This window comes from Camelus dromedarius, chromosome 7, assembly GCF_036321535.1.
Source record: "Camelus dromedarius isolate mCamDro1 chromosome 7, mCamDro1.pat, whole genome shotgun sequence".
Taxonomy (NCBI): Eukaryota; Metazoa; Chordata; class Mammalia; order Artiodactyla; family Camelidae; genus Camelus; species Camelus dromedarius.
In genome coordinates, this window is record NC_087442.1 from 45,817,992 (window position 1) to 45,844,847 (window position 26,856).

At 32.6% G+C, this 26,856-nt stretch overlaps 1 protein-coding gene across 1 annotated transcript in view; it reads right to left on the reverse strand.

The window, feature by feature from the left end:
• Window positions 1-26,856, reverse strand: part of STK31 (serine/threonine kinase 31) — a 63,205-nt gene that overhangs the window by 27,355 nt on the left and 8,994 nt on the right. Inside the window, 10 exon segments of the mRNA XM_031455055.2 lie at window positions 640-759; window positions 1,769-1,882; window positions 3,716-3,892; window positions 8,190-8,312; window positions 10,662-10,821; window positions 12,325-12,440; window positions 17,696-17,870; window positions 18,858-19,216; window positions 23,866-24,024; window positions 25,284-25,358. Coding sequence (XP_031310915.2) covers window positions 640-759; window positions 1,769-1,882; window positions 3,716-3,892; window positions 8,190-8,312; window positions 10,662-10,821; window positions 12,325-12,440; window positions 17,696-17,870; window positions 18,858-19,216; window positions 23,866-24,024; window positions 25,284-25,358 — 1,578 coding nt within the window.

Sequence of the window (26,856 nt, forward strand, 5' to 3'; positions counted from 1 at the left end):
GTACAAAGATTACATACAGTGTTATTTATAATTTAAAAATACAGAAGTAACCTTAACATCTAATACAGATGAAAGGTTAAGTTATACTGTATATCTATGCAGAAATGCTGTTTTAGTCACTCAAAATGAATCATTAATCTTATGGGAAAATGTTCATAATACATCATTAGATGAAGAAAATATTTTCAAAACAGCTTACAAAATGATGCAATGCACCTAACATTCATACATACATATAAGTCACCATCCAAAAAGGAAATACTCTGAAACTAGAGGAAGTATCTCTTAGGCTAAGGGGATTATAATTAATGTCTATTTCTTCTTCTTATCTTACTGTATAAAGCAAATTTTCTGCTATAAACTTGTCCTGACAGAAAGAAAATGATAAAAGTTATGTTTCAAAGAACATGATAAAATCAAAAATTTAAGACAAAAAAATCTCAATATACTTACATTAATGAAATTATCATTTCCATTTAATGGTGAATTTAATTATATACCAGCTAACAATGGCTATAGTGTCTTTTTAGCAATAATAAATAATTTACACACTGGATATTAAACTACTTGATAGAAATTTAAGTATTAAAAATTCAAAGCATCAATATATAAGACCAACAATATAAAGCATAATCCAACCTCAACACTGTCCTTGTACTTGGACTGTACTGAGGCAATAAGCCTTTCTTCTGAATGGATCTTTTGTAAAACTTGACTGTATGTATTTGAAATAATCTCCTTGTCTGCAGCACCTTGTTCCTAAATGAAATTACACACATAGAATTATATAAAAAGGAGTATTCAAAATAGTTAAAACCTTCAGTAACAATGGATAAACTTCAAAATGATACCTTCAACAAATTTCTGTATCTATATCAGAATATTTCTTAAACATAAATCTTTTTCTAGAGAAAAGAGAGACTGATGTCAAAAATATTCATATGGGAAATTTTATTCCCATAACATTATTATTGTTAAAGCTATCTGGAGTATAGTGTTAAAGGAAATCAGGGATATGACAACACTAAATATAAGAACTAAACAATATATAAAACTTCAACACTTCAAATTAGTTTTAGAAATCACCTATTAACAACTACTTCTAAAATCAAGCCTGAAAAAAATCATCTAAATAAGGACTATTTGACACTGGGAAATACAGCAATGAGTCTGTATTTTTAAACACCAATCTAAATAAAATCACAAAAGGTAAAAACAAGCAAAATAGAGAACCACTGATATTTTGATAAGCAGCCTGAAAAACTGGGAGAGTCCCAGTAAGCAATATTAACATTACAAAGTACTCTTGAGGAGCTATACTAATTTTTAACTTCACACAGCAATAGACAATATACACAGCAGGGGAAGAGAGCTATTAGTCAATCTTGTGTATCCACTTCCAAGAGCTCTCTCAGCTTTTATTTCAAGTGTTCTCAAACTCTGAAGAATCTTATCTTATAGTCACTGGGTATGATGGACTCAAGAATCAAATGCTACAGAAAGCTGATAGATTCAGATTAAGAGGAGTTTTTTTCCTGAAATTAAATATTAGATTTTATTATTTTTTAATGTGAAATATCCTATTAAAATAGAAATATCATCCTGTGGAAGAATAAGACTTCTCATTGTGTTTGGATTAGAACTTGACAGTGTTACATTTCAAACAGACCTTTAAGAGGAAAGCTAAGACCAGTCTTAACACACTCAAACTAGCAGGTAAAATCATTTTGCTTCAAAGGAAGCAATAATAAAGAATATCAATACTCACAATCAGAGATATCTCCAGCTCTTTGCAGACACTTGACTCAGTCTTCTCTAGGATTTCATCAATATTATCAATTGTGTCTTCAGTCAGCGATTCTTCCACAGATAGATCAAAGGCCTCATTTGCAAAAACAGAAACACGAAGTATCTCATTTAATTACTTCAATTAATGTTGTGTCCTTATACTTGGAGTAGGGCATTAGCCTATGAATTGGGCAATGTGGGGGAAATAAACACAAGAAAGATAAAATACTGCCCTCATAAAACTTAGGCACCAGAAATGAAAAGATATACACATATCACACACCTAAAGAAAAAGCAGATTTCTATTAAGGTAATTAACGGCTAAGAGAGATGAGAGGGCAATACAGTGGAAAAGCATGAGAAAAATCAGGAATAAGACCAAGATGTTTTGGGGGCATTGTAAAAGAGGCCATGTGACCAAAACCAGTAAACAACCTTGACTACTCAGGTGGCAACTTTAAATTTGGCACGTAGTGGGCAGACAATGTCAGCCTTTGCGTAAGGAAGGGGGTATGGTTACACCTGGTACTTACTGATGACCCACAAGCATTTAGGAATCTGAAGATCAAAAGCTAAAGATTAAACCCCAATAGTTTCCTTCTCATTAGGAAAACTAAGGTACTATCTATCAGGAAATAGACTTTATAACAAGGTGTTAAACAGAATAAAATCAGAGGCCCAAACTGTAATATAGAACATAAAGGTCACAAGTAGTCACTTTGATTTCAGAGGTTCAGATTTGTGATTATGAAGATCTAAGTATGAAAAACAGTTATGGAAATGAAAGAAAAGGTTAACAGCTAACCAACCTAAACAAAAAGACAATTATGATCAAAGCAAAAAAAGACAAAGAAATAACTTAGTTATATTAATGTATACATAAGAAAATACTAAAAATGAAGAGCTCTAGAAATAGATGAAGATTAAAGGTATTTTTCCCAAAACAAAGCTAGAAATGTTTATTTGGAAATCTCTCACATAGAAAGATAAATACCACCATGGGTGCCCCTGCAAGAGCTCAGGAAGTTGTAAAGCAAACAGAATAGAGAATCAATAAGAGAAACAAGGCAAAATTTAATTAGGGTTTTGAGTACACTATAGAAAACCAACCACATGCCCCCAAGCCTTCTGGGAAATTACATGGTGTTTTCACAATAATAAATAAGAACTAAAAAAAATTATATACAAAACATCTTTTCTAACATCTAATATCAATTGAGACTAATAATCCCCAATTATTTTAGGTATCTTTAAGATACTGAAGATAACTAAAACTTAAAAGACCTAAACAAACACTACCACACATCATTTTAAGCATGAAGTTAGTTAACATTAGTTCGCCAACTAATGTTAAAAAAAATGTCTTTATAAAATAAAGAAGTTTCTTCTGTATAGCACAGGGAACTATATTCAATATCTTATAGTAACCTATAATGAAAAAGGATATGAAAATGAATATATGTATGTATGTGTATGACTAAAACATTATGCTGTACACCAGAAATTGACACATTGTAAATTATACTTCAATTTAAAAAGTATGTCTTGCTAAAAAAGAAACCAAAAAAAAAAAAAAAAAAAGAGGAAAGCTGTCTACCCTCTAAGGCATATACCCTTATCTCTACACTACAGCTATAAAACATATACTACACTTGTATAAACTCCACTGATACTATCTTACATCTATAGCTTAATTTAAGTTGTTTTCAATCCTATTGCTGTACACCCTAAACAGAGAACATAACTATGTAAATCTCTCACTTTTCCATCCCAGCATTCTCATTCATGTTTTCTCTCTCTCTCACTCTCTCTCTCTCTCTTTCTCTCTGTCTCTCTCTCAGAAAAGAGGTAAATTACATGTGGGAAGTTGAAAAATATATGTTCCCTGCTTTATGCTATGACACCACCAGGCAACAGCTCTTGTTACCTTTAAGGTACTCTGGAACCACGCTGTAAGATGTTGTAGAGAAACCTCTGTTTCACTTCTAACATTGGTGAATTCCTCTCTTTTATTACACTTCCAGTCATAAAATTTCTTAAGTATTTCTTCAGAGTCTGTCCCTTTGGCCTGTCCATATACTGCTTCTAAAGAGGTTGACAAATCCTGCCGAGAGATATTTCTGTTTATTAAAGTTTATTAACTTTAGATTAGGATTTAAGCACCATATTCGAATCTAAGAGACAAAGAAGTAGTATGTTGAATCCTTATCTTTGAGCATTTTATAAATAAAACTTAGAATAATTAGACATAAAAGCATAAAACTACCTAGAAGGTGATTTATTTGGACTATAATAATACAAGTTCGTTAAGTGAATTAAGATTACAAATTCTTTGTACTTAGATTTTTAATTAAGTAGAAATTACCCTCATTTCTCTGACTTTAAGAATCTCTACTGTTTTGCCCTAACATGGAAGTTTCTAAGAGTTATTGCTAAATAAAAATAAACACACCAAAATACAGAAATAATTCCAATTAAGGAAAGACACTGAGCATATATACGCACTTAAAAGCATTTCTGAAAAGGACTGAAAGAGACAAGAGAGATTGATGGCTCTATCAATCAGACTCTAGAAATGTCACAGAGATAAGAGGAAAACTTAACAGATTCCAGAAATTGTTATCACAAAACTCTGAGAAACCCTTGGAAACAAAGAGGATGACTGGTGCTTAGCACTGAATGAATACAATCACTGCAAGTGGGAGAAGACCTGTACACAGCAGAGAATAACCTGAGGGAAAAGACAGCTTTCTTCATATGCCTTTCCCTCTCCCTCACACTGGGCAGGAAAGCAGCAGCACAAGCAAGAGGCAGTGGGTTTACACAACAACAGCTAATGAACCTAGATGAGGCAAAACTTGATAACCAGTAAAGAAAAGAGCTGACCAAGCATTCTCTTTTCTTCCCTTTTCCCCGAATACCCGGTAGCATTTACAACTAAGGGTGGCAGCCCCTGGAAAAGAACAAAAGCTGGGGCAGAGGGACCGGGAGGTCCTCAGAAGAGTAAGATCATCTAGAAGAGAAGCCAACAGGAAGTAGTTGAGCCCAGACTGCAGCCCTAGAAGTTCTGAGAAACAACCTCATCCTATTCCCTAAACCAACCTAAAGTCTCTGAAGTTATGGTCCAAGCCTTCACCCCTGCCTAGGTCCCTCTATCACCCTATCACATACATACACAATAGTACACTAAGAAAGTTTATAGTTCTTCAAGAGAATATGAGATCTTGACGGGAAGTACACAGGAAGATGAAACGAGTGAAAAATACAAGCACTCTGAAAGAAATATGACAAACAAAGCCACCTCATAAAAAAGAAGCAAAAGCAGTAGCCCAGATAACAGCAAGAACTCAAAATAAGCATAATAAATATTCTCAAAAAAATAAAGAATATTGGGAACATTAAGAAAAACCAAGTAGTTATAAATAATAACCAACTGAAATTTTTAGGTAAGAAAGAAATAATTTTTGAAACAAAGAACACAGTGGATTGGTTAAGCAGCAGAAGAAATACAGTTAGAAAACCAGTTAGTGACTAGGTCGTTAAGTCAAGGATCCCTCAAAAAAGACACAGAAAGGGATAAAAGGATAGAAAAAAGATGGATGAACAATTAAAATACACAGAAAATGTAAGTTTAAATATCCATCTAAAAAAATTCCAGAATGAGAGAAAAAGTAAATGAGGTAAGAAGGGGGAGGGAGAACAGTATCTTAAGAAATAATTATCAAATATTTCCTAGACTTAAAGATATACAACCTCAAACTGAATTGACTCAGATTAAATCTAAACAAATGTTTTAGTACAATTTAGGAACAAAGTCAAGAGAAAATGTGAAAGCTTCCAGGGTGGAAAAAGATCAAAGAAGAACAAAAATCAGACTCATATCAACAACTACAGAAATAAGAAAACAATGGATTATTACCGTCAAATGTCTTAAGGGAAAATGACCTTTGGACATAATATTTTATAGCCAACTAAACAATTGTGTAAAGAGCTTAAATGTTTAAACTATTTAAATAAGATAACCTGTGGGACATTTAATATCTCAAAAGTCAACCACACAAAGCCCTCTTTGAAAGCACTCTCAGAAAAAGTAATCCAGCATACAGAATAAACGAAAAGATAACCAACAACTTATGAAATAAGACTGAGAAAATAACTCTAAAGTGTGTTACTTCACTGACTTATCATATACAATATCTGTAACAATCTGTGACCAAAATCCTAGACAAGAAGTGTGGCTATTTGGTTAGGTGGTTTGGGGAGGGCCATACAGACAGACAGATGACATATAAAAGGCAAGTGAGGTGAGTGAGACTGTTCTAAGATACTAGGGGTAGAAGGTAGAAAAGGAGGGGGAAAAAAGAAACCATGATAAACACAAAATTATCACAGAAATAAATTCTAATAAAGCAGTAATTATAAATACATAAATCAACTAAGTTACCCATCAAAAAGCAGATTTATTCTTTTTAAAAATGATGCATTAGTGTGTTGTCTAAGACAGACATTTAAAATAAAAGGAGAAAAAAAAACACACAAATCAAATATTAACCAAAAAGACAGTGGGATAAGAATTTTAAAAAGAAACAAAAGTAAAACTTTATCCCAAATCATCTTAAGGGAAAAATAGTATTACATATGATTTTTTTAAAAAACACAGTTTAAAATTCGTAACAATCATGAACTCATTAACACTTAGCAATATAGTATTGAAATATTTTGAACAAATTAAAGAACTACAAAATATAACAACATATTAACTAGAATATATAATAAAAATATCTCAAAACTGAGACTGATCAGATAAAAAACTACGCAAAAATATAGAACATTAAAGCTTAAAATAATAGCTATATGTCAGAAACACCATACCAAGAAAACCTAGAATATACTTTCTTGTTGAACTTATAAGGAACAGTCATGAAAAATTTACCATGTATTGTAGGCCACAAAAAGTCTCAATAAAGGCTGAGAAAATCAAAAATCATGAAGTTTCACTCCTACGACCTCCATTATCGAAGTATAAGTTACATTTCTTAAGTACTTAAAGAGTATAAATAAAAATCAAACTATTTTTCAGCAAAATAAAGAGAAGTTTAAAGAATAATCTGGTGATCAAGGGGACAGCAGAAAGGGAGACACTTGGCAAAAAGTCTTTTAAGACTAAACTTTAAGAAGAAAGCTTTAAAAATGATCTTGATTGCAGACCCTTTAGCTCTGTTTTCTAACAGTTAAGGAGAAGAAATAAACCTTTACAGGGTAAAGTAGAAGTTGCATTGCAGAGAGGTGAATTCTTACATCTCTGCCCTCTTACACGCAAAGCTTACTTCACCATTCTGTAATAAATAGCATACTATTTATGCAATTCCATTTAAGAAAATGTTTCAAACCAGGGTTCCAATGGTTCCTGAACCATACACAGTATCAATGAAAACTACATCTTCATCCAGGTAGACTGAAAAAGACAGTACCCAGATGTCCCTAAATATTCTTTTCACCAACTCTCTAGCAAGCTTATTCTCTAAAGTCCAAAATAATTACTAAAGATACTGACCAAAGCACTAAAAATTCAAAGATACATTTAAAAAGTAGGAATAGAAGAGGGTTATTGTGTTCAAATGTTCAACCACACAGAAAGCTCATATCAACTGACAAAAACTAAAAGAGAATTCAGCAGCGTTGCCCAAGAGGTGTCAATATTTAAAAATCAACAGTATCCCTCTATATCACCAAAAATAACTAGGAAATGGAAAGTAAGGTAACATCCACAAGAGTAACCAAAAGTATAAATATCTTAGAGTTAAACTAAGGAAAACGCATGAGGCCTTAAAAGATAAACATTTTAAATATCATTAAAGGACTTAAGATCTAAGTAGAAATATTAACATTACTAGGTGGAATGACAACACTGCCTCACTCATTCACTCCAAATTAGTCATTTCTTAGATGAAGACAAGGTTCCACAACATCATATAGCTACTGTACTCTATTGCCAGACCATGGATCTTAAAAGCCCTGTAACTCAAGAATCAGGGTCCCTCCCCCCAACTCTGACATAAGGCTTTACTAGATTTTCTGCTAGAATGCAATGGGCAACAGGGACTCACCTGACTGCTACTGTTCCTGTCTCCGTGAGTTTTCCCAGTGAATGCTGCTCTAGAAAGCCTGATGTGCCTGACCATTCTACCTTGTTTGTAAGATAGATACACATATATACATAAATATATTAAATATATTTATATAAAAATTTAACTCCATAAAAAATAAACTAGGATTCATCAAAGAAAATAAAAACTTTTGCAGCCATCAGTACTATCTGAAGTCTAAAGATAAATGCTAATTTCACCTCTCAAATGATAAACATATTTTAATGTATATTTAATATTTTTAAAAATTCTAACCTGCAATGTTTTCAAGCGTTTAGTAACAGGTAACTCATCTACTTCCAGAATAAAAGCTTCTACTGCCACATACAGCTTCTGTTGCACTTCATTTCTTTTGGCAATCAAAACAGTCCCTTCATTCTGGAGGAAGTAAAAAAGAACAACCAACTTTAATTTATAATTTAACACACTGACCTCTATGAAAAAGACTAATCACTTAAAATTAGTAAAATTTAACATTACATTCTCCAAATACAGTAACATTTAGGACGAACACATCTCTCCTTAGATCACCAAACTGACAAAGAACTTTCTTTTCCTTAATTCGAATTAAGATTTAAATTCATTAATCCTGCTCCACTGATCTTTATTTTTTCCAATTATATCTACGGCAACAAAATTTTTGCTTTTCTTAAGGAAATTATACAGGTGCCTATTATTAATTACACACTGCCTCCTTCCTAGTTCCATCCCACCCTCAATTCCTTCAGCTACTTATTCTTCAAGATTCAGTTAATCTCCACCAGGATAAAATCTCCAATTCACCCGAGAAGCTATGTTTGGAAATAGATACGAGAGATATTCAAGAATCCTATGCATTATCTCTACTACAGTACTTACCAAACTATATTAGAATTATCATGTATCCATCCCATACCCAAGGAAGACAGAGAGACAGGACCATGTCTTAACAAATTTGTGCCTCCACTACCTATAACAGCATCTGACACATACACTTAAGAGCTTGAATTTTAGAATATTCTTTTTTGGGTAAGCTTGACTAGACCACTTCATAACTAATTATAAAGACAAAAGAAAAGAATCTCTTTCACCAAAAGTACACATGGCAATCAAGTTAAGTAACTATGCAAAATATTCATAAATGAAAATAAAAACACTAAGATCCAAATTAAGTACAATAAGGAAAATAAAATGACAGATTTACTTGAGTGACAATTATGACTCTGTATTTATCCAATAATCTACTCTTCTATCTGTCAAATAAACTTTAGGGCAGTGAAGCCTAAATTAAGTCCTAAAAGATCAGCAGTAGCAAACATAAGTATTTGCTTTTTAAAAAAAATCACATTTGTTCTACTGGAATACCAAGTCCTAGAGATACATTAAGCCCCCTCCCTCTTTGTCCTGAATCACTTTCCTATGCTCAAAAGACAAAAAAAAAAAAAGTTAAAAAAGCAGTTCTTTTTCATCTTTTAATCCTATGACATGAAAATACATGATGAAGTCATGATGAAGTTGGCAGTACAGTTTAAATGGAAATAGAATGCACTTTGTAATCAGACATACCTGGGTTCAAATTCCAACTAACATTTAGAACTATGTAATCAATCTTGAGCAATTTCCTTAAACCCTGGGGGCCTCAGTTTCCTGAGGAGCAAAAATGCCCATTTTAAAAGTTAGTATAAGAAAAAATTTATAAAGTACCTGTAATGTTGCCTGTGTTTCACCGAGATCCAAAAATTATTACTTCTGTCAATTTTTTCCTTCCATAAACAGAAGCAACCAGTTAAGGTCTAATATGTAAAGTAACTCAAACCTAATACCTTCTCCAAATTAAACATTCCTGGCATTTCCGAAGGCTAGCTAACCTGTTTACTTTTCTCATTCAGAACCAGTTAGGCTGCCAGCTTGCCAACGTAGGTATGAAGAGGGTATAAGACTTTCAAGATACAATCCCCAGAGACAGAAATCACCAATACTTAAGATGGGACAACTCCAAACACAAGTATAGTGCTCCAAGGTACTAAAAAAAGCTATGACTGATGTGCCAAATATCTTTATATGAAAAATAAGATGCTCTACTGAGTTCATACAAAAAATAAAGAAAATTCCAAGAAGAGATAAATACACTTGTACCTACATTAATAAAGAATTCACATGAAATATTCCATTCTTTATGCCCCTCGCCAACGTACAAATCATCTCCTCTCAAAAATGGATGACTTAGATAGCATTCAATAGTAAGACAGAGTCCTATACTGCAGCACAAAACACCCTACTAAGACCAGAAGACAAGATCCACATTAGCAGGTGTGGGAGCCACCCTGGTTTACAAGACTTATGCCCCTTGAAAGCTATAAAGCATAGCTTCCAGGGCCCCTCAAGGGGTATGCTCAGCTCAGTCGAGATACAAATTACCAAATCAGGGGTTTTATTTACCTAAACAATGTTGCCAGTAACATGATTGAAATGTCATTTTATCAAATTACCAAGGAAACAGAGAGGTCAAATTCTCATGCAAAAGGGGAAAAAGAATTTATTAACCCTTTATCCAAAATCACTACTTATCTACCCAACCTTTCTTACAAGGCAATAAAAGAAATCAAGTTATTAATATGAAGACACTGTAAAAGTTGAAGATTTCATATAAAGTATTGTTACAATATCTGCAGTCCTACTTTCTTGAAAGATAGTATCTCCTTATGTTTAACAGATAAAAATTATAAGAGAGAAAAATTCTTGACCCACCATATTCTGACAAGTTTGAATCTTCTCCTGAGCCAGACTGTATTCTGCCCAAATTAGCTCTAATTCATTCAAAGAAGCTGGGGTAGTAAAGCAGTCTTCTTCCAACACTTGTATAGCATTTGAAAGGTCATTTCCAAAACGAACGCTGATATTGACACGTCTATTTTTTTTTAAATAGCAAAAAGGAAAAGATCAAGAAATTTTAAGATGGTATGAGAAAAAAATTACATTTAGATAGTAATGGTCTAAACTTACTATTTACAACACTGACTATGAAGAAGTACTTTTTAAAATTATATAAACTCATAAATAACTTTGATACAAACTTTTAATTAAAAATATATTTGGGAAAAAAATTAAATTTTTTTCCAAAATCCTTTATATAAAAAGACAATTCAAAAGTCTGCAGAGTGCGGAGGGATATAGCTCAGAGTTAGAGTGCATGCATGCATGAGATCCTGGCTTCAAACCCCAGTATCTCCATTTAAAAAAAAAGGTAGGGAAAAAAAAGCCTGCAGAATTTAAAAATGGTATCAAATTAGATTTGTAAATACTTCTTTAAAATTTTGATACTTAAGCCAATCTTGCTTACCAAGTCCTTGTACCCTAATAAAAGCAAACTAATATCTGCAGAATTTTTAAAAAAAAATCCAAAAAACAAAGCAATCAGAAAGGTCAACTAGCAAAACCAACAAGGCCCATTATATTCTTTTTTCGAGCTTCCAACTAGACTGTCACCATTCTAGTAGTGCATTATTTCCTCAAATATCAATTAAAATAAATTCAACTGTTTTGATCCAAAGTCTTTCTCACAGCTTTGCCAGTGTAGTCACTTGGATTTTTGGTAGGGCATTAAAAGCTGATTAAGTTCTAGAGAGACCAAGTTACTCAAACTATTTAGAGATTTATAAACCAGATGCCAACTGACAGATTTATACTGGAGAACATAAATTTCCACTGGACGAAAAACCAACATGCAGTATTAATTCAGGACATCTTCTTAGTGTTTCAAAGTCTGTGAGAAAATGAATTACTGGCTTAAGTTGTATATATAGCACAAAAAAAGAACCAGGTTGTTTTGAGAACTATTTTTTCCACATTCCAGAAAAGGGTGAAAAATTATCCCTAACCAACAATAAAGCAATCCTCTATAAAGTAAAATACCTACATCATTCATATACAGAGTCTGAGATATGCTGAATAAACTCTGCACAAGGCTTGCTAACCAATTTCTTCTCTTCTGACTCCACGACGATCACTTTTCTTCTAACCCTATGAAAATGACTTTTTCTTTAGACAGAGTATAAGTAATCTAGATCACTGAAATCTTTATAGTTTTAGTACAAGCCTGAAAATAACCCAAGCAAAGCAACAGGACACAGTAGTTTCCCATTAAACTACCACTTAGAAGTTGTGTTGATTTTTTTATTTCATTCTCATAGATGACTTTAGGACACTATCATTCCACATAGTGACAACAGAACACCGACAAAAACACTATAAATAAATTTGTCTCAGGAGTAACTATTTTTAGTTTCCCTCTTTAAAGTAATAAAAATACAAATATTGAATTTCAAAGCAAAAATAGTAGGCATATAAACAAAGCATCAACTGATTAGCATATGTTTTAAACAATCCTTCTCAAAAATATGCTGTTACCTACCTAATTTCTTTCAATAGTTCAACCTTAGCTGCCAGATTTTTCATTCTGGTACCTACATGAGTCTTCAGAGTGCTCTCTAAATGTTTAGTCAAATCCATCATAGTTGCTTTCTCTTGCTGAAACAAAGAACAAATACATCTTAGACCCAAATAGGAAACTAAATTTCTACTGTTATTTAAATGATTTTTAGGCATAATTAAAATTTTAGAGGTAAAAAAATAATAGGCCACAGGATGACAAACACTGATTTCCCTATTAGATGGGGTCTGAAAAAGGTCATCTATTCCAGTCTTATGCCTTCACACAGATTAGACACTCTTATAGTTCATCCTAATAAGAAGCCAAATAAAAATAAAATTACATATATTATACGTCTTAATTCTTAGATTTTAAAAAGACAAATAGAAGATTCCCTCAGAAACCAAATAATTATCAATGAGAATTTGTTTTCTGATAAAGTCTGATGTCATTCTGCATTATGAAAGAATCTAAAACATCATTTCCTTGACCCAAGCTACATTAAACTCTCTGATTCTGAGTGGTACCTCAAGATATGTCTAGTATAATTATCCAAAACAGTATATAGAGCAGTAAGATAGATAAAGACGTATTAATTTTATTCCAATTGTACTACAAATTGGGTATTACATAGTTAAACACAGAACATTTACTCAACATTTAAACAACATGCTCTCCAGTGTTCACATTCTCTCCAATCCTTCAGTTAAATAAAAAGACAGAGCTAATGTATTCTTACTAATAGTAAGTGTATTAGCTATCAGTAAGTTACAGTTGGGAATCCTCATGGCCTTCTGCTCCCATTTGCTGAGTAGGACAACCATGAAGCAGCAGTTATGTTTGTTCTTAAATCTATTTCTATCCACTGTCATTGCTATGATAATTACTCCAAAAGTTATATAAATCTAAGAAACAGAAGTAGGAAAACAAATCACTGAATCTTTGAAAATGTGTTTAATGCTCTGCAAAGTCTCCATAAAAGCAAATTTTTAATACAAATTGCTAATGGATTACATGTGGATGAGAACTACAAAATACTAAGGAAAAGAATCATTCAAATCTAAAAGAACTAAAAAAAAAATCTAAAAGAACTGTCAGCTTATATTTTTTCTCAAATATCTTGAACTTATTAATCCACTTGTTAAAAAAAAAAAAGCTGGAAATCAGATGACAAAAATTAGCACGGTTTTTAAGACAAGAATAAGACAAACAGAAAAGATGGCAAACTTGAATCCAACCACATCAATAATTATTTTAACTGAAAATTAGCTAAACACTCCAATTAAAAGATACTGAAAGATTATCAATCTGGATGAAAAAGCTTCGACTCAACTATATGCTGCTTATAAGAAACACTTATTAGATACATAAAGACAGATAAAAACTGAAGGATGAAAAATATATACCAGGCAAACATTGCTATATTAATATCAGGCAATGTGGACTTCAGTACAGGCAGCATTCTCAGCAACAAACAGGGATATTTCATAAAGACAAATGAGTCAATTCATCAAGAAGACACAATTCTAAATGTGTATGCACCTAGTAACAAAGCTTCAAAATCACAAAGTAAAACCTGACAGAATAAAAGGAAGAAACAGACAAAAGCACAATAACATTTGGAGATTTTAACACTCTTCCCTCCATAACTGACAGAACAAGTAAACAGAAAATCAGTCACAATACTAAAGTCTTGAACACTATCAACTAGTTTGACCTAACACTTATAAAGCATTCCACTCAACAACTGTAGTATACACATAATTTTTAAAAGTACATGGAACATTTCCAAAGACTAAACAAAATGCTGGGTAATAAAACAAATATAAGTAAATGTAAAAGGACTGAAACCATACTGAGTATGCTCTCTGATAACAAGAAAATTAAATATCAGTAACAAAAATATACTGGGGGGAAAATCTCCAAATATGTGGAAATTAGGCAACACACTTCTAAACAGCTCATGATTTAAAAAAAAAAATCACAAGGGAATTTTTTTAAATGTTTGATTGAATAATAAAAACAACATATCAAAATTTGTGGACTACAAATAAAGTGGTGCTGAAAGGGATTTATCTTTAAACGATAAAAGAATAAAGAATAAAAACAATGATATGAATAAAAACATAAATAAAACAATGATATGAATTTCCATCTAAAGGAGCTAGAAGAACTAATTAAACTTTAAAGAAGGAAATATAACAATAAGTAAAGGAATCAATAAAGTAGAAAATAGACAAACAATAAAGAAAAAAAATCAACAGAACCAAAAAACAGTTCTTTGAAAACATTAAGAACTTCCAGTTTCCAGCCCAGTTATGTTAAGAAGAAAAGTCACCAGTCAGTTCATCCTAACGATAAGTAAAAAGTTAAACAAACTGAAAAATCAACAACTCTTCTTAGATCTTTTGGAGAGACAAAACAGGCAAATAAAGGCAAATCATAACTTACTGAAGCAGCAACCCCCATACTATCAGGGAACTGGTCTGGAGTAAGAGAACCACAACTGTAATTGACAGATTGGTAAAGGTTCAGTGTGAACAACACTGAAAGTTAAAAACTCCAAGGGGACCCCATCATCAGGATGCCCCCACATTTCTGAGTTTTATCCTCCTGGATCTCTACCAGGTCTTCACAGTAAATATAAAAGAAAAATCCCCTCAAGCTTCCAGCAGGGGTAGCAAAGAGGAACCATTCTGAAATATGCCAGAACATTCTATACTTAACAAGATCTGCCCTCAGGGGAAACTAAACAGAGCCTAACCTGCTAGAGTTTTATCCCTGCCTAACTAACTTGAGGGAAAGGAAAAATCGAAATCCAGCCCACTTTTGCCATTCTGTCCTTTCTAAAGGGAGTGGGGGAAAATGAAAGGCATGTGTGAAATTCAGTCTAAAGGCATAGGTTTACTAAAAGACTGTGACCTTTCTTAGTCTTTCAGGACTATAAGACACTTCTCCTTTCCCCACACCTAATCACATTATTAAAGTCCTATTTATAGCAGTTCCTTTTACCCAGTACATCATGCCCAGCTATCAAGGAAAATTATAAGACATGTTAAAAGACAAAAAACACAGTTGGAAGAGACAAAGCAAACATCAGATTCAGATATGGCAGGAATGCTAGGACTATCAGACCAGAAATTTAAAACATATGATAAATATGCTAAGGGGTCTAATAAGTAAAGCAGACAGCATGCAAGAACATACAGGCAATGTAAGCAGAGAAAGAAATTCTAAGAAACAAACAAAAAGAAATGCCAGAGATCAAAAACACTGTAGACAGAAATGAAAAATGCTTCTGATCAGGATACTAGATATAGCTGAGGAAAGAATCTCTATAATCCATGATACATGAATCCATGTATTCACAGAAAGACTTGTACAAGAATATTCACAGTGGCTTTATTCATAAGGGCCAAACAATGGAAACAATCTCAATGCCCATGAACAGGAGAATGAGTAAATAAACTGGTATACTGATAGAGAATGGAATACCACTTGGCAATAAAAATGAACAAACAAGATGAACATGCTTTAAGTGAATGAAGCTAAACAAAACACAATATAAATTAGAGTATTATTCCATTTATATGAAGTACAGGACCAGGAAAACAAAATTATGGTTACATAAATGAGAATAGTGGATTCCCTAGGTGGGGAGAGGGAGAGAGAGGACAGGCTGGAAAGAAGCACCAAGGAACTTTCTGGGGTTGAAGGATATGCTTTACATCTTGGACAGGTAAAGTAGATGGCCTGAATCCATCTATTCTCTTCATACAAGGGGACCAGGACACCCATATAGAAAAAAAAAAAAAAAAGGCAGGTGACTAGTCTAATTTCCTTGTCAATTAAATCTCAAAACAAAACAAAAACAAAAACAAAAAAAAGACTGTTTTCTAAGAGGAAGAGACCTTATCCCTGAAGTGCCCTTACCAGTATGTCCCTGGCTAAAGGATCAGTTATAATGGATAGAACCCAAGATTATGGATTTATTATCCCCAAAGAATGTCACATATGAATTTAAAGATTGGAGACTGAGATTGAGTTTAATTTTCAATGGTCAATGACTTAACCAGGCCGATGGAATGAAACCTTGATTTTAAAAAAACTCAGAATGATGCGGTTTGGGAGAGCTTCCAGACTGGTGAATAAATTCATGTACTGGGAGAGTGGCAGGCCAAGAGACCTCCCTATCCCTTTCCCCACCTCCATCCCCATCATAACTTCCTCTATGGGGGGGATTTTACTTGACTGTCCCTGAATTATATCCTTTATAATAAAACACTAACCATAGTAAGTATAGTACTTTCCTGAGTTCTGTGAGCTGTTTCAGTGAATTTCTGAATTGAGGGCAGAGGATAGGGGTGGGTCATAGGAACCCTCAATTTTATAGTCAGCCAGGCAGAAGTAGGGTAGCCTGGCACCTGATTGTGGCTGGTGTCTGAGGTGGGTCAAGTCCTATGAGACTAAGTCCCTAATTTGTGGAGTCTGCAATAACTCCCAGTATTTAGTGTCAAAAATTAATTGTAAGGCATCCAGTTGGTGTTAGAGAACTGAAGAAGTAGTGCTAGGATAACATATTTGGTGTCAGAAAAAACGACATACTTGAAAACCACACAGTATTCTTGAGGGGAAAAAAAATGCCCTGAATCTGAGCAAACCTTGAGATCTAACTACCATAAAAGGAAATACATGGAGATAAAGGAGCCTGTTAAGCAACACAAGATGCAAGTTAAGCAATTTATGTATGGGCCTAACTGGGATTCTGATTCCAAGAAACCAACCCAAAAAGGACATTCATGAAATAATATGGGAAATCTGAATATTGACTGTATATTAAATGATATTAAGGAATTATTAATTATTAGGTATAACAGCATTATGGTTATGTCTTTTTTTGAAGTTCTTTTCTATTAGAGATACATACTAAAGTATATACAGTAAAATATTATGAATGGGATTTGTTTTAAAATGACTCAGGAGATACAGATTTAAAATAAAGATAGCCCATATATTTAATAATTGTGAAAACTGGGTGATGAATATGTAGGAATCTCTCTTTTAAAAAGGTTTAAAATTTTCCACAGTTAAAAGTTTTTTAAAGAACATAAAAGGAAATCCAACTGTGAAATTATTACTCACAAACATCCAATGAACTTCAAAGATGGTTAGTTTGTAGTGTAAGAAAAAATTTCACCTATAAATAAATATAAAGAAAGAAGGAGAGAATGAAGAGTGGGGAGAGGAAGGGAAGGAAAGGAAAGGAGACAGAAACTTAAACAAACAAGAGCAAGCGAATGTACAGATTTCCTAGTTGGTCATTCTTTACCTTAAGCCATTGAACGTATCATACCTGTAGCTCCTGGGCAGTCTGTTCTACTTTCAATTCCAATGCCATATACCTTTCAAGAAGAACCTCTTTCTCTGTTTTAAGCTTTTCATTTTCTTCAATCAATTTCTGGTCCTGCTTAATTTTTGCCAGGCTGACATTAGACCCTAAATTAAAGTCACCAACAGCCAAGTTTTCCCTATCAAAAACAAATTCACTCATTTTAAAAACCAAACTATGTAAGGAAGACAGAGATCAAAATCCAAAATTATCTTGGGGTTTTTATACTATAATGTATTTTAAAGTTAATTTTGAAAACTAATCTAAAACCTTTACCTAGTTCAATATTTTAAAATATTTTTTAAAATATTTTAATGCAAACTAGATTTTATAACTGAAGTCATACTTCAAAAACAATGCCCCCAAATCTCAAAGAAACCATATTCCAATATCCTCATAGCAATATAACTCCAGCAAATACAGCAAAAAGCACTTCAGTATCAGTTTCTTCCAATCCCTCCTCCCCACCACCATATGACACAGCTTAGTTCCTAAAGCACTGATAAGACCCCAACAAATAGCTATATCATCCAAGACATGGCATCATGGCCTGGATGATGATAATACAGTAGTATGTGAATGATTTGGTACTTTTAAACATCAAACGTGGCTTTCTGATTCAAGTCTGTTATTTGAAATTACCTAAAAAGTGAACACCTTTTGTAATAATCAAATTTCATCACAATAAGTTTTCACAGGAAGAAAAAAGAGCCTCTCTTTCGTTAAAAAGGAAATGTAATTCCCTAAAACTCATTAAAATATTCTTAAAGCCATGGAAAAAAACTTCAACGCTTATCTGAAATTCTGGTTCTGCCTGAATAATTTAGATTTAGGAGTAGATTTTTATTCTTGATAAATGTATTCTAAAGAGTTGAAATGAAGAGTTTGTATGTGAATTTTAAACAATTCAGGAATGAGTCTTCTTTCAAAATGGCTTTTAATTAAAAGATTTCTGCTAAAGCAGAGAGGAATACATGTTAAAGAAAAATAGAAATAATCACTATCATCCCTTAAAATTAATGACATAGTTGGAGGACTCAAAAACATCAGCCCTGATTTCTACTATGACAAGGGCTTCTACCATAAATAAGAAATAAAGTAAGACTAAAAATCCCACCAGTCTTACTTTGGAAATGTCATATGATTTCCTGTAACATTTTCATTCTTCAAGTCAAGAGCCAACTTCCCACTTAAGCGTCCCTTTGGCCTGCTGAAGGCTGACTGGTTTGATCTATGTCCCCACAAGGGAATGGGACTTTTGAGGTTCCTGAGGACAAGTGGACCAGGATCTGATTTTTTTTCCTCAGAGATGTTAGTACTGGAAGTGAGTTTGCATTTTTCTGCAAATCCTTTCTTAGCCACCTCTTCCCCTATATCCACACTGCCATACTCAGCCTGAGCAATAACTGTTCCATCTTGATAAGTTGCTTTAATTCTCATTTTTATCTCCTTTTCAAAAATCAAGCTCCCCAAAAAGGTTCTGCCCTAAGAAAGACAGGAAAAATGAAGACATAAACCAGCCACACCAACATGTTCCTCTTCACTCATTTTATTTCTCCCCAGTTCTTTCAACAATCATACTTCTTCATTCTAAAATCTCAATAAAAGTGGTCTTACCTTGTTGTTGGCTAAATGCAAACATACTTCTGCATGTGTAGGACTACATTCCAATTACATACTTGCTAAAATCCTTTCCAGAAGTACAGCTAATACCTGTATAGGGGCCATATTTATAAATTCTAAAACATGTACAATTACATACCCTAGAAAAATTATTTTAAACCAAGAAGATTGTGCTGACCATTTTGGCCCCAACTAACTAAATATAAAGGTGTCTTGAGGAGCTACAGTACATAAAAATGAATTCTGCTATCTAGAAAAGGTGCTCAAATTCAATAAAACTTTAGAAATCATTTTGAGACAGAACCAGGTACTCTTCATTTTAAAGATAAGAGCAGGAGCAAAAAACAAATTCAAAGCATAAAACATCTATAAATTTTTTAAAAATCAGCAAATTAAAATTATGAAATATGAGATGTTAGAAATTCCTAAATTCAAAACCCTCTTAAACAGAATTTTGTTTAAGGGAGCAATGCTTGTACAAGTGGCATAGGAGAAGCCATTAGTAATTAGATAACTTTTAATTATTGATTATCCATCCACAGCACTGATCAAAGATACACCTAAAACATATTTGTAATTGGAAGGTATCTTGAGATATAATTTTAATAAGAACTTGCCTACACCTCTAGAAATTTAAATTCCTCAAATTACTTTCATGTGATCTAGTTTGATAATTCTTCTCTTCTCAAATTTCTGTAAGTTCCTTACTTAATTTTCACCCAGCACTGGAAAGGAAATGAATCATTTCTCAGAATATATAAAGCATAAATCTGAAACAGAAATGGGTACTTCTCAAATTTACTGGGTCTATTTTCTACATCAATAACTAGATTTATTTAAAAGGGAAATTTACTGGTTCCTTGGAATAGGGACCTGATGTAATTAATCTTATGGGCCATATCTCTCTTACAGGGAGGAGCTTTATTTTTAGCTATATTCCCACTAGATAAATTCGAAAAACAATATAGTTTATGCAAATAAAGCAAACCAAATAGGAAATCATACTAATGATAATCCAGACAACAAGAGCATAAAGAACACATTAAAAACCAGAAAATAAAAGCTGGCCACCTTTAAATTAAAAAAAGAGAGAGAGAAAAATATTTTTCAAGGTCTAGGAAACTAAATAATATTTATAGGGAGAAACTATCAATAGTTAGTTTTTACCTACATAGTAGTATAGCAGGTAGAAGTGAAACCTATGTAGGAGTTCTTAACTTTTTCTATGTCAAGAGCTCCTTTATCAGTCTGATGAACCCTCTGGAACTCTTGGAAAAGTGTTTTTAAATGCATAAAATAAAACACACAGAACTACAGACAAAATTATTTCACCGTGACACGTCTTAAGTTCAGGTTAAGAACCCCTGGGCCTAGAAAGATGCATCTGAAAGGGCAAACTATATAGTCTCAAGGATAGCCAACCATCACTACCCAAAAGAAAAAATATTTTTTTTAATCCACAAGCCAAAATGACAATTTCACGTTACCAAAAACAAAGGTTTAATAAATTTTTCAAATCATAAAAATTAAAAATACATACATATTGAGAGACTTGAATTCATCAAGAACACCAATATAGAAAGCAAAGATGGTCCTGAAGGCATCACCAACAAATGAAATCAAGCAGGCAAAGCTAATAAACTCAAAATCTAATTCACTGAAATACATCAGATTAAGATTTTGACCAATCAGAATGTAATTTTTAGTTAACTTCTTTCATACAAAAACCCTGAATTTCATCCTTAATGTTGAAAGTCTACCTAAAATTCAAGTACAACTTCCACCCCTAATCAATCTTAATGGAAGTGACAGTGTCTGAAAATTATTGCTGCAATGTGTGGAATTCTTAACATTTCAAGAAACTCTGTCCTGGGGCAACATGAATTTAACTGGAAATAATCTTCTTTTTACAAAAGTTTCAATCACCCAAAGATGAATATTCTAAAGGTATACCACTCCTTACATAAAAGTTTTTACGCACAAATCTGATTTCTAGACTTTTCTCTGAAGTCAAATTCTTTTTAAGTTATGATCACCAATCACAACTAGTACAAAATTGTTCAATCACATTCTCCCTGAATCATATATAACAACAAAGACAGAACCCTAAATTTGGAATAAAATCTGAGTTCTCCTAAACTCTAACAAAAAAAGACAGAGTAGATGACATGTGGGTATTTTAATATTATAGTTTATCATTAATATATAGCCCATATATGCTTTTTTAATGCCTTAATATTTAATCTTTACAATGAAAAGTGTTATAGTTGCTATTAAATCTGTGTGCTAGAGATAGACCTAGATATGTATTTTTAAGCATATTTAGCTATTTAAAAGGTATAAAATATACCTTTTAAGTAAATCTAGTCATTGGTTTAGAAAATAGAGCTTTCAATCATTAAAAAAAGATGTCACTTTTCTAAGATGTATTTCATTTTGTTTTCCAAATTGGTAAGCTTTATTCTGAAGCTTTATTCAGCTTTATTCATTACTTGCTTTCTTAGTCTACCTAATCTTGTCTGGATATATCAGAAGACATGTTAAAAGACCTTTAAACTGTTAAATCTATATTTCAATCTCTAGCTTTCATTCCCTGATTCTACATACAAATTTTCAAAGTAAAAAAGGCATTTAGGACATAATTTAATCTCCTTTGATCTTCAGCAATTTGTAACCACCATTTTGAGTATCAATTTCAACTGTGCTATATAGCATGGGTGTGAAAGTGTTCGTTTAAAAATGTGTTGAAGGTATTTCAGTGCCCAGGACACCCTCTGGAAGCGGCTCTTTTTTTTTTTTTTTTAAACTGAATCCCTATCTATCCATTAATTCGTTCAAATACTAGATAAACTGGATGCTCATCTACACCTAACAGGCAGAAACAGGGAGATTAGGCATAGAGAAATGAATAAAATCTTTTCTCTACCAAGAAAATCTTATCTCCACCAAACTCACCACCTTATGAGGGGAGGAAAAAATTATAACTCTACATGCCTTACACACTGACCAAAACAGCTACAGCAGAATGAATGGTGGGTATTAACAAAGACTTCCTATAGGCAATTACATTTGAGTCTTGATTTGAGAATTAATGGCTAAACATGGACTTTCTAATCAGAGACATTCAAGAATAACTATTTTTTCCAGAAAACATTCAGTTTGCTAATTAGTTCAACTCTAATCAATAGTCTTTTTACTGGACATAAGCATGCAAATACAAATAGCACCACCTATTAAGAATCTATGAAGCATATAAAACATTCTCAATAACAGAAGTTTCCTTCTTCTGTTCCAAAACTAACTTTTTTAAAAACACCTTTTTCCCTTGATTCATGTTTGTTTCAATCAACATAAATTTTATATCATCTTACTATGAGAAGAGCAATGGACTTGAGCTTTATGACTTTAAGTCATTTAACTGTTGTAAACTCAACTTCTTTATTTGTAAAACAGTAAGGTGAGAGCAGGTGAATTCTAAGGTTTATAAATGTTAAGATTCTACAGTTCTAGGCATGCAAGAAAGTCAAAACAAGCCTCTACATTGGTCAAAACATTTATAGTAAAGAAAAAAGTAATAAATTTTAGATTTTAAACCAAAATTTTAGGGTTTATTTTTACAATAATTTCTATGCTTTACTCTGTTTATGAGACAGAGTTCTAAGAAACTTTTTTTGTAAGTAACTATAGTGCAGATAAAACTACACCCAACAACCTAGAAGATTCTAAAAACAAACAAAAAAAGAGGCAAAGAGAAGGTTTTCAAATTTTACTGTTCCTTCTAGTGCTGATTAAATCATTTTCATTTAAGTTATCTGAGCTGGTAAATAAAATACAAGTGTGATTATTTTGCAATGTAATATTTCCTCAACAGCAGTATGAGATACCAAAAGAACACCATTATTGCACAGATTTTAAAAGGAGGCAGGGTTCCTGTAAGACTACCCCTGAAATTATCAGATGTCTTTCAGAATTAGGTTGTTAACCCAAAATTCACGGAAATTATTACAAACTGAAATCTAGATTAGCAGAACATCACTGTCAATTATGACATTAAATAGCATGAGCCTCTGCCAAAATGATCAAATCTAATTATCTACAACTGCACTAATTTAAAATCTGTGATATTTATGGCCAGAGCTAGGTTAAAGATCACTTTTTTTAGTAAATACATTCTCAAAAGCAAAAGACAACAGAGTAATTATATTCATCATTTTCTCCATCATGAAAGAGACTATCCTCTCAAGCTTTCACATCAGAAGAAACCACTTACTATATAAGTGCATATATACGCATATATAACAATCTTATCTGATCAAGAATGTTTACCTAGCAAAGATGAGCACAAATATATTACATAACTGCTTTTGAATAGTCTATAATTTCATATTTTTCATGAATTTATACAAGCTTTTATATTAAAGAAAATTAATGGATTTTAACCACTCTTAAGTTTTATTTCAAGCATATAGTTTTACTTTCATTAACAAAAATATTAAAAATAAGGGTCTTGCCTGATCAAACTGGGTAACTTCTTGGCCAGAAGGAATCTGTAGTCCCCAAAGTCTATACTTTTTGGCAACACTAGAAAATTGCAGATCCAAGGGAATCTCAACTATATCAGATCGCTTCAGAATTTCAGTATTGCCATAATCAATATATCTCACTAGACACTGGGGAAAAAAAATGAGAGAAATACTAATACAGAACTGTACTAGGAAAACTAATACAGAATGAGAGAAATACTAATACAGAATTAAATCTCCAAAGAAACTGCCCATTTGCTCTCTGTTAATTCCCTGTAAATCATGATAGCATTTTACCTGAAACTGACAAAATGTATTCAGGAATGAGAGGTCCAGTAATATCTTCAAAATGAAGAAAATCTATAGTCTATGCGATCCCAGGGATTTCTAGTTCAACTAGGACCAAATAGTACTATGAACAGTACCATTTCTCATTTTTATTCTTTTAACAATAGTATCTAAACAAACATAAATCTATGAAGCTATGATCCTCCTATCTCAAATGTCAAAAAAAATCAATCAACATTCTTAAATTCAAGTTGGAGACAATAAAATCTGAAAAGAAAGGCAAAGTTATGAAATCTCCTCTGATAAAAATTAAACCCACTCCATTTATTAAATAGACCTTCAGAAATGAATCAAATTCACCCTTACCTCCAGTTCTGTATCTATATAAAGTGTTTCATCTTATCTCATTACACCAAGAAGAATATTTACAAAATATATATATTATGAAATATTTTAAATCCAATAAAATAGACATAGAAAAATACAGTAAAGGAAATCCTAGAGAGATGCTTTTGTACATCCTGCAATGTGCAATTGCCACCAAAACAGCTATTCAGAAACCTAACTCCACAAATTTCCTTAAAAATCTCCTACAAGTTCACAATGTAAAAAATAAAATAGCCAAACACAAAAAAAAAAAAATTCATCACGTTTAACCAAGACAGGAGAAAGTGGCAAACCAATTATTAACAATATACACATCAACTAAGTAAAAGATAACTTCATCAAATGTTCTTTTCCTACTCAATCTTAATAGAATGAACTTTTGAATTACTTAGCAAGAACCAAACATAATTGTTAAGAATTGAGGTACCAAGAACCAATTGGCCACCAAAAATAATCCATAAATTATATAATCTAGTCTTGGACAATCTGGAATGACTATATGACAACTTAAAGTCAGAAGAATATTCCTGAGTCTGACCTGGATTTTTTAAGCAATTCAGTTCTTTTGTGTTCTTTAGGGGAACAAAATGTATGTTTTAATCAATCTATAAGTTCATTCCATCAGATTTTATTACTACTATGAATAAGCAATGAAGGGCTAAAATAAGTATCAAAGTTTGGAACCAGGATAAATATTCCTCAGAGCAAGAAAACTGAACACTTGTTCCTGCCTTTACATCACTGATGATTTTCAGTACTTTGCATCTGTACCAACATTTATCTTCAGAAAATAATCCACCATAAATCTACAAAGAGAAAAAGAAAGTAAAATTATTTGGCATCTTAATGAGTCAAAGCATACTTTGTAGATCACAATAATGGCTAGCATTTATTAAGCATTTGCTATACATCAATAAGCACTTTATATATAATAATTTATTTTATTCTCACAACAACCCTATGAGGCAGGTACTTTGTTTTCACCTTTATGTGCTAGTCATAAGCTAGTAAGCAGCAGAAACAGGATTCAGACAACTGACTTCAGAGTCCATTATGCTATTCTGCCCTTCCAAAATAAAAAAAAAGAAAGAAAGAAAGAAAAAGAGAGAAGTGGAAAGATGTAAAAACAGAAAATTCAAAAAAAAAAAAGGCAGAAGCAACAAAGACTTAAAATCATGCTGTTTTAATGTCTGATGACATAACTGTACAATTAATTGTTCTTAAAACATAAACATGCCAAGTAAATGCCACTTAAGTCTAATTCTCAAACATGGTGGGATCCCTATGTCCTATTAGCCAAGAAAGACTTTTATACTTTTTACTTTATATATAAGGATTTCAGCGTTATTATAAATACAAGTGAATAAATAAATAAACATTCAATAAAAGAACAAAGAGAAAAATTTACTTACTTTAAGTCTGTGTCTCAACCTCAGCACTACTGACATCTGAGACAGGCTAATTTTTTGGTGGGGGGATAAGGGCTGTCCTCTTTCCTATACATTATAGGATGTTTGGGGATATCCCCTCTAGCCTCTAACTACAAAAGGCCAATAGCACTCACTCCAGTTGTGACAATCAAAAATGTTTCCAGACATTGCCAAATGTCTCTTGGGGATAGGAGCACAGGATACAAAGTCACCCCAAGTTGATAACCATTTTAAATCACACATTCTCAATGGGGGGAATATTACCCCCAAGGGAATGAAAACTGGTTCTTGGGAGTACGGAGGAGAAACTCAGATATTACAATATTACAAGATATTACAAATTTAGATATTACTTAGATATTAAACTTAGATATTATAGGGTTTATAGCCCTCCAAAGTTCAACCATACCTGACAACATAAACAGATATACAGTTTATCTGTGGTGTTAAAAATCTCATGGGGAGGAAACCCATTAAAGAAAAAAAACACTTTAGAGGTCATAACAGAACAAAGGTTAAGGATCATGGCTTTAAGTGATGGAGTATAAAATTAACTTTAAGTATATCATTCTGAACTAGGACAAATTCATAGATTTTAAAGCAAAAGGAATACACACGGTGAAACCTAAAAATCCTTAACTCCCCACAGCAACAAAGTACAAATCAATTTAGACATACAAATGGATATCTAACAAAGCAAATGCTACAAAGGACAAGAGTGTTCAATTAGCACTTAACTCTGGCTCCCTCCGCTAACATTCAACAACTGGAGTGCAAGAGAGAGCACAAAATGGCGTGGTACTCTCTCCCAACCATGTCTTCATTTTTCAGCAAGAAAACAGGTTTAGTAGCAAAAATAGCTGATAATCAACAG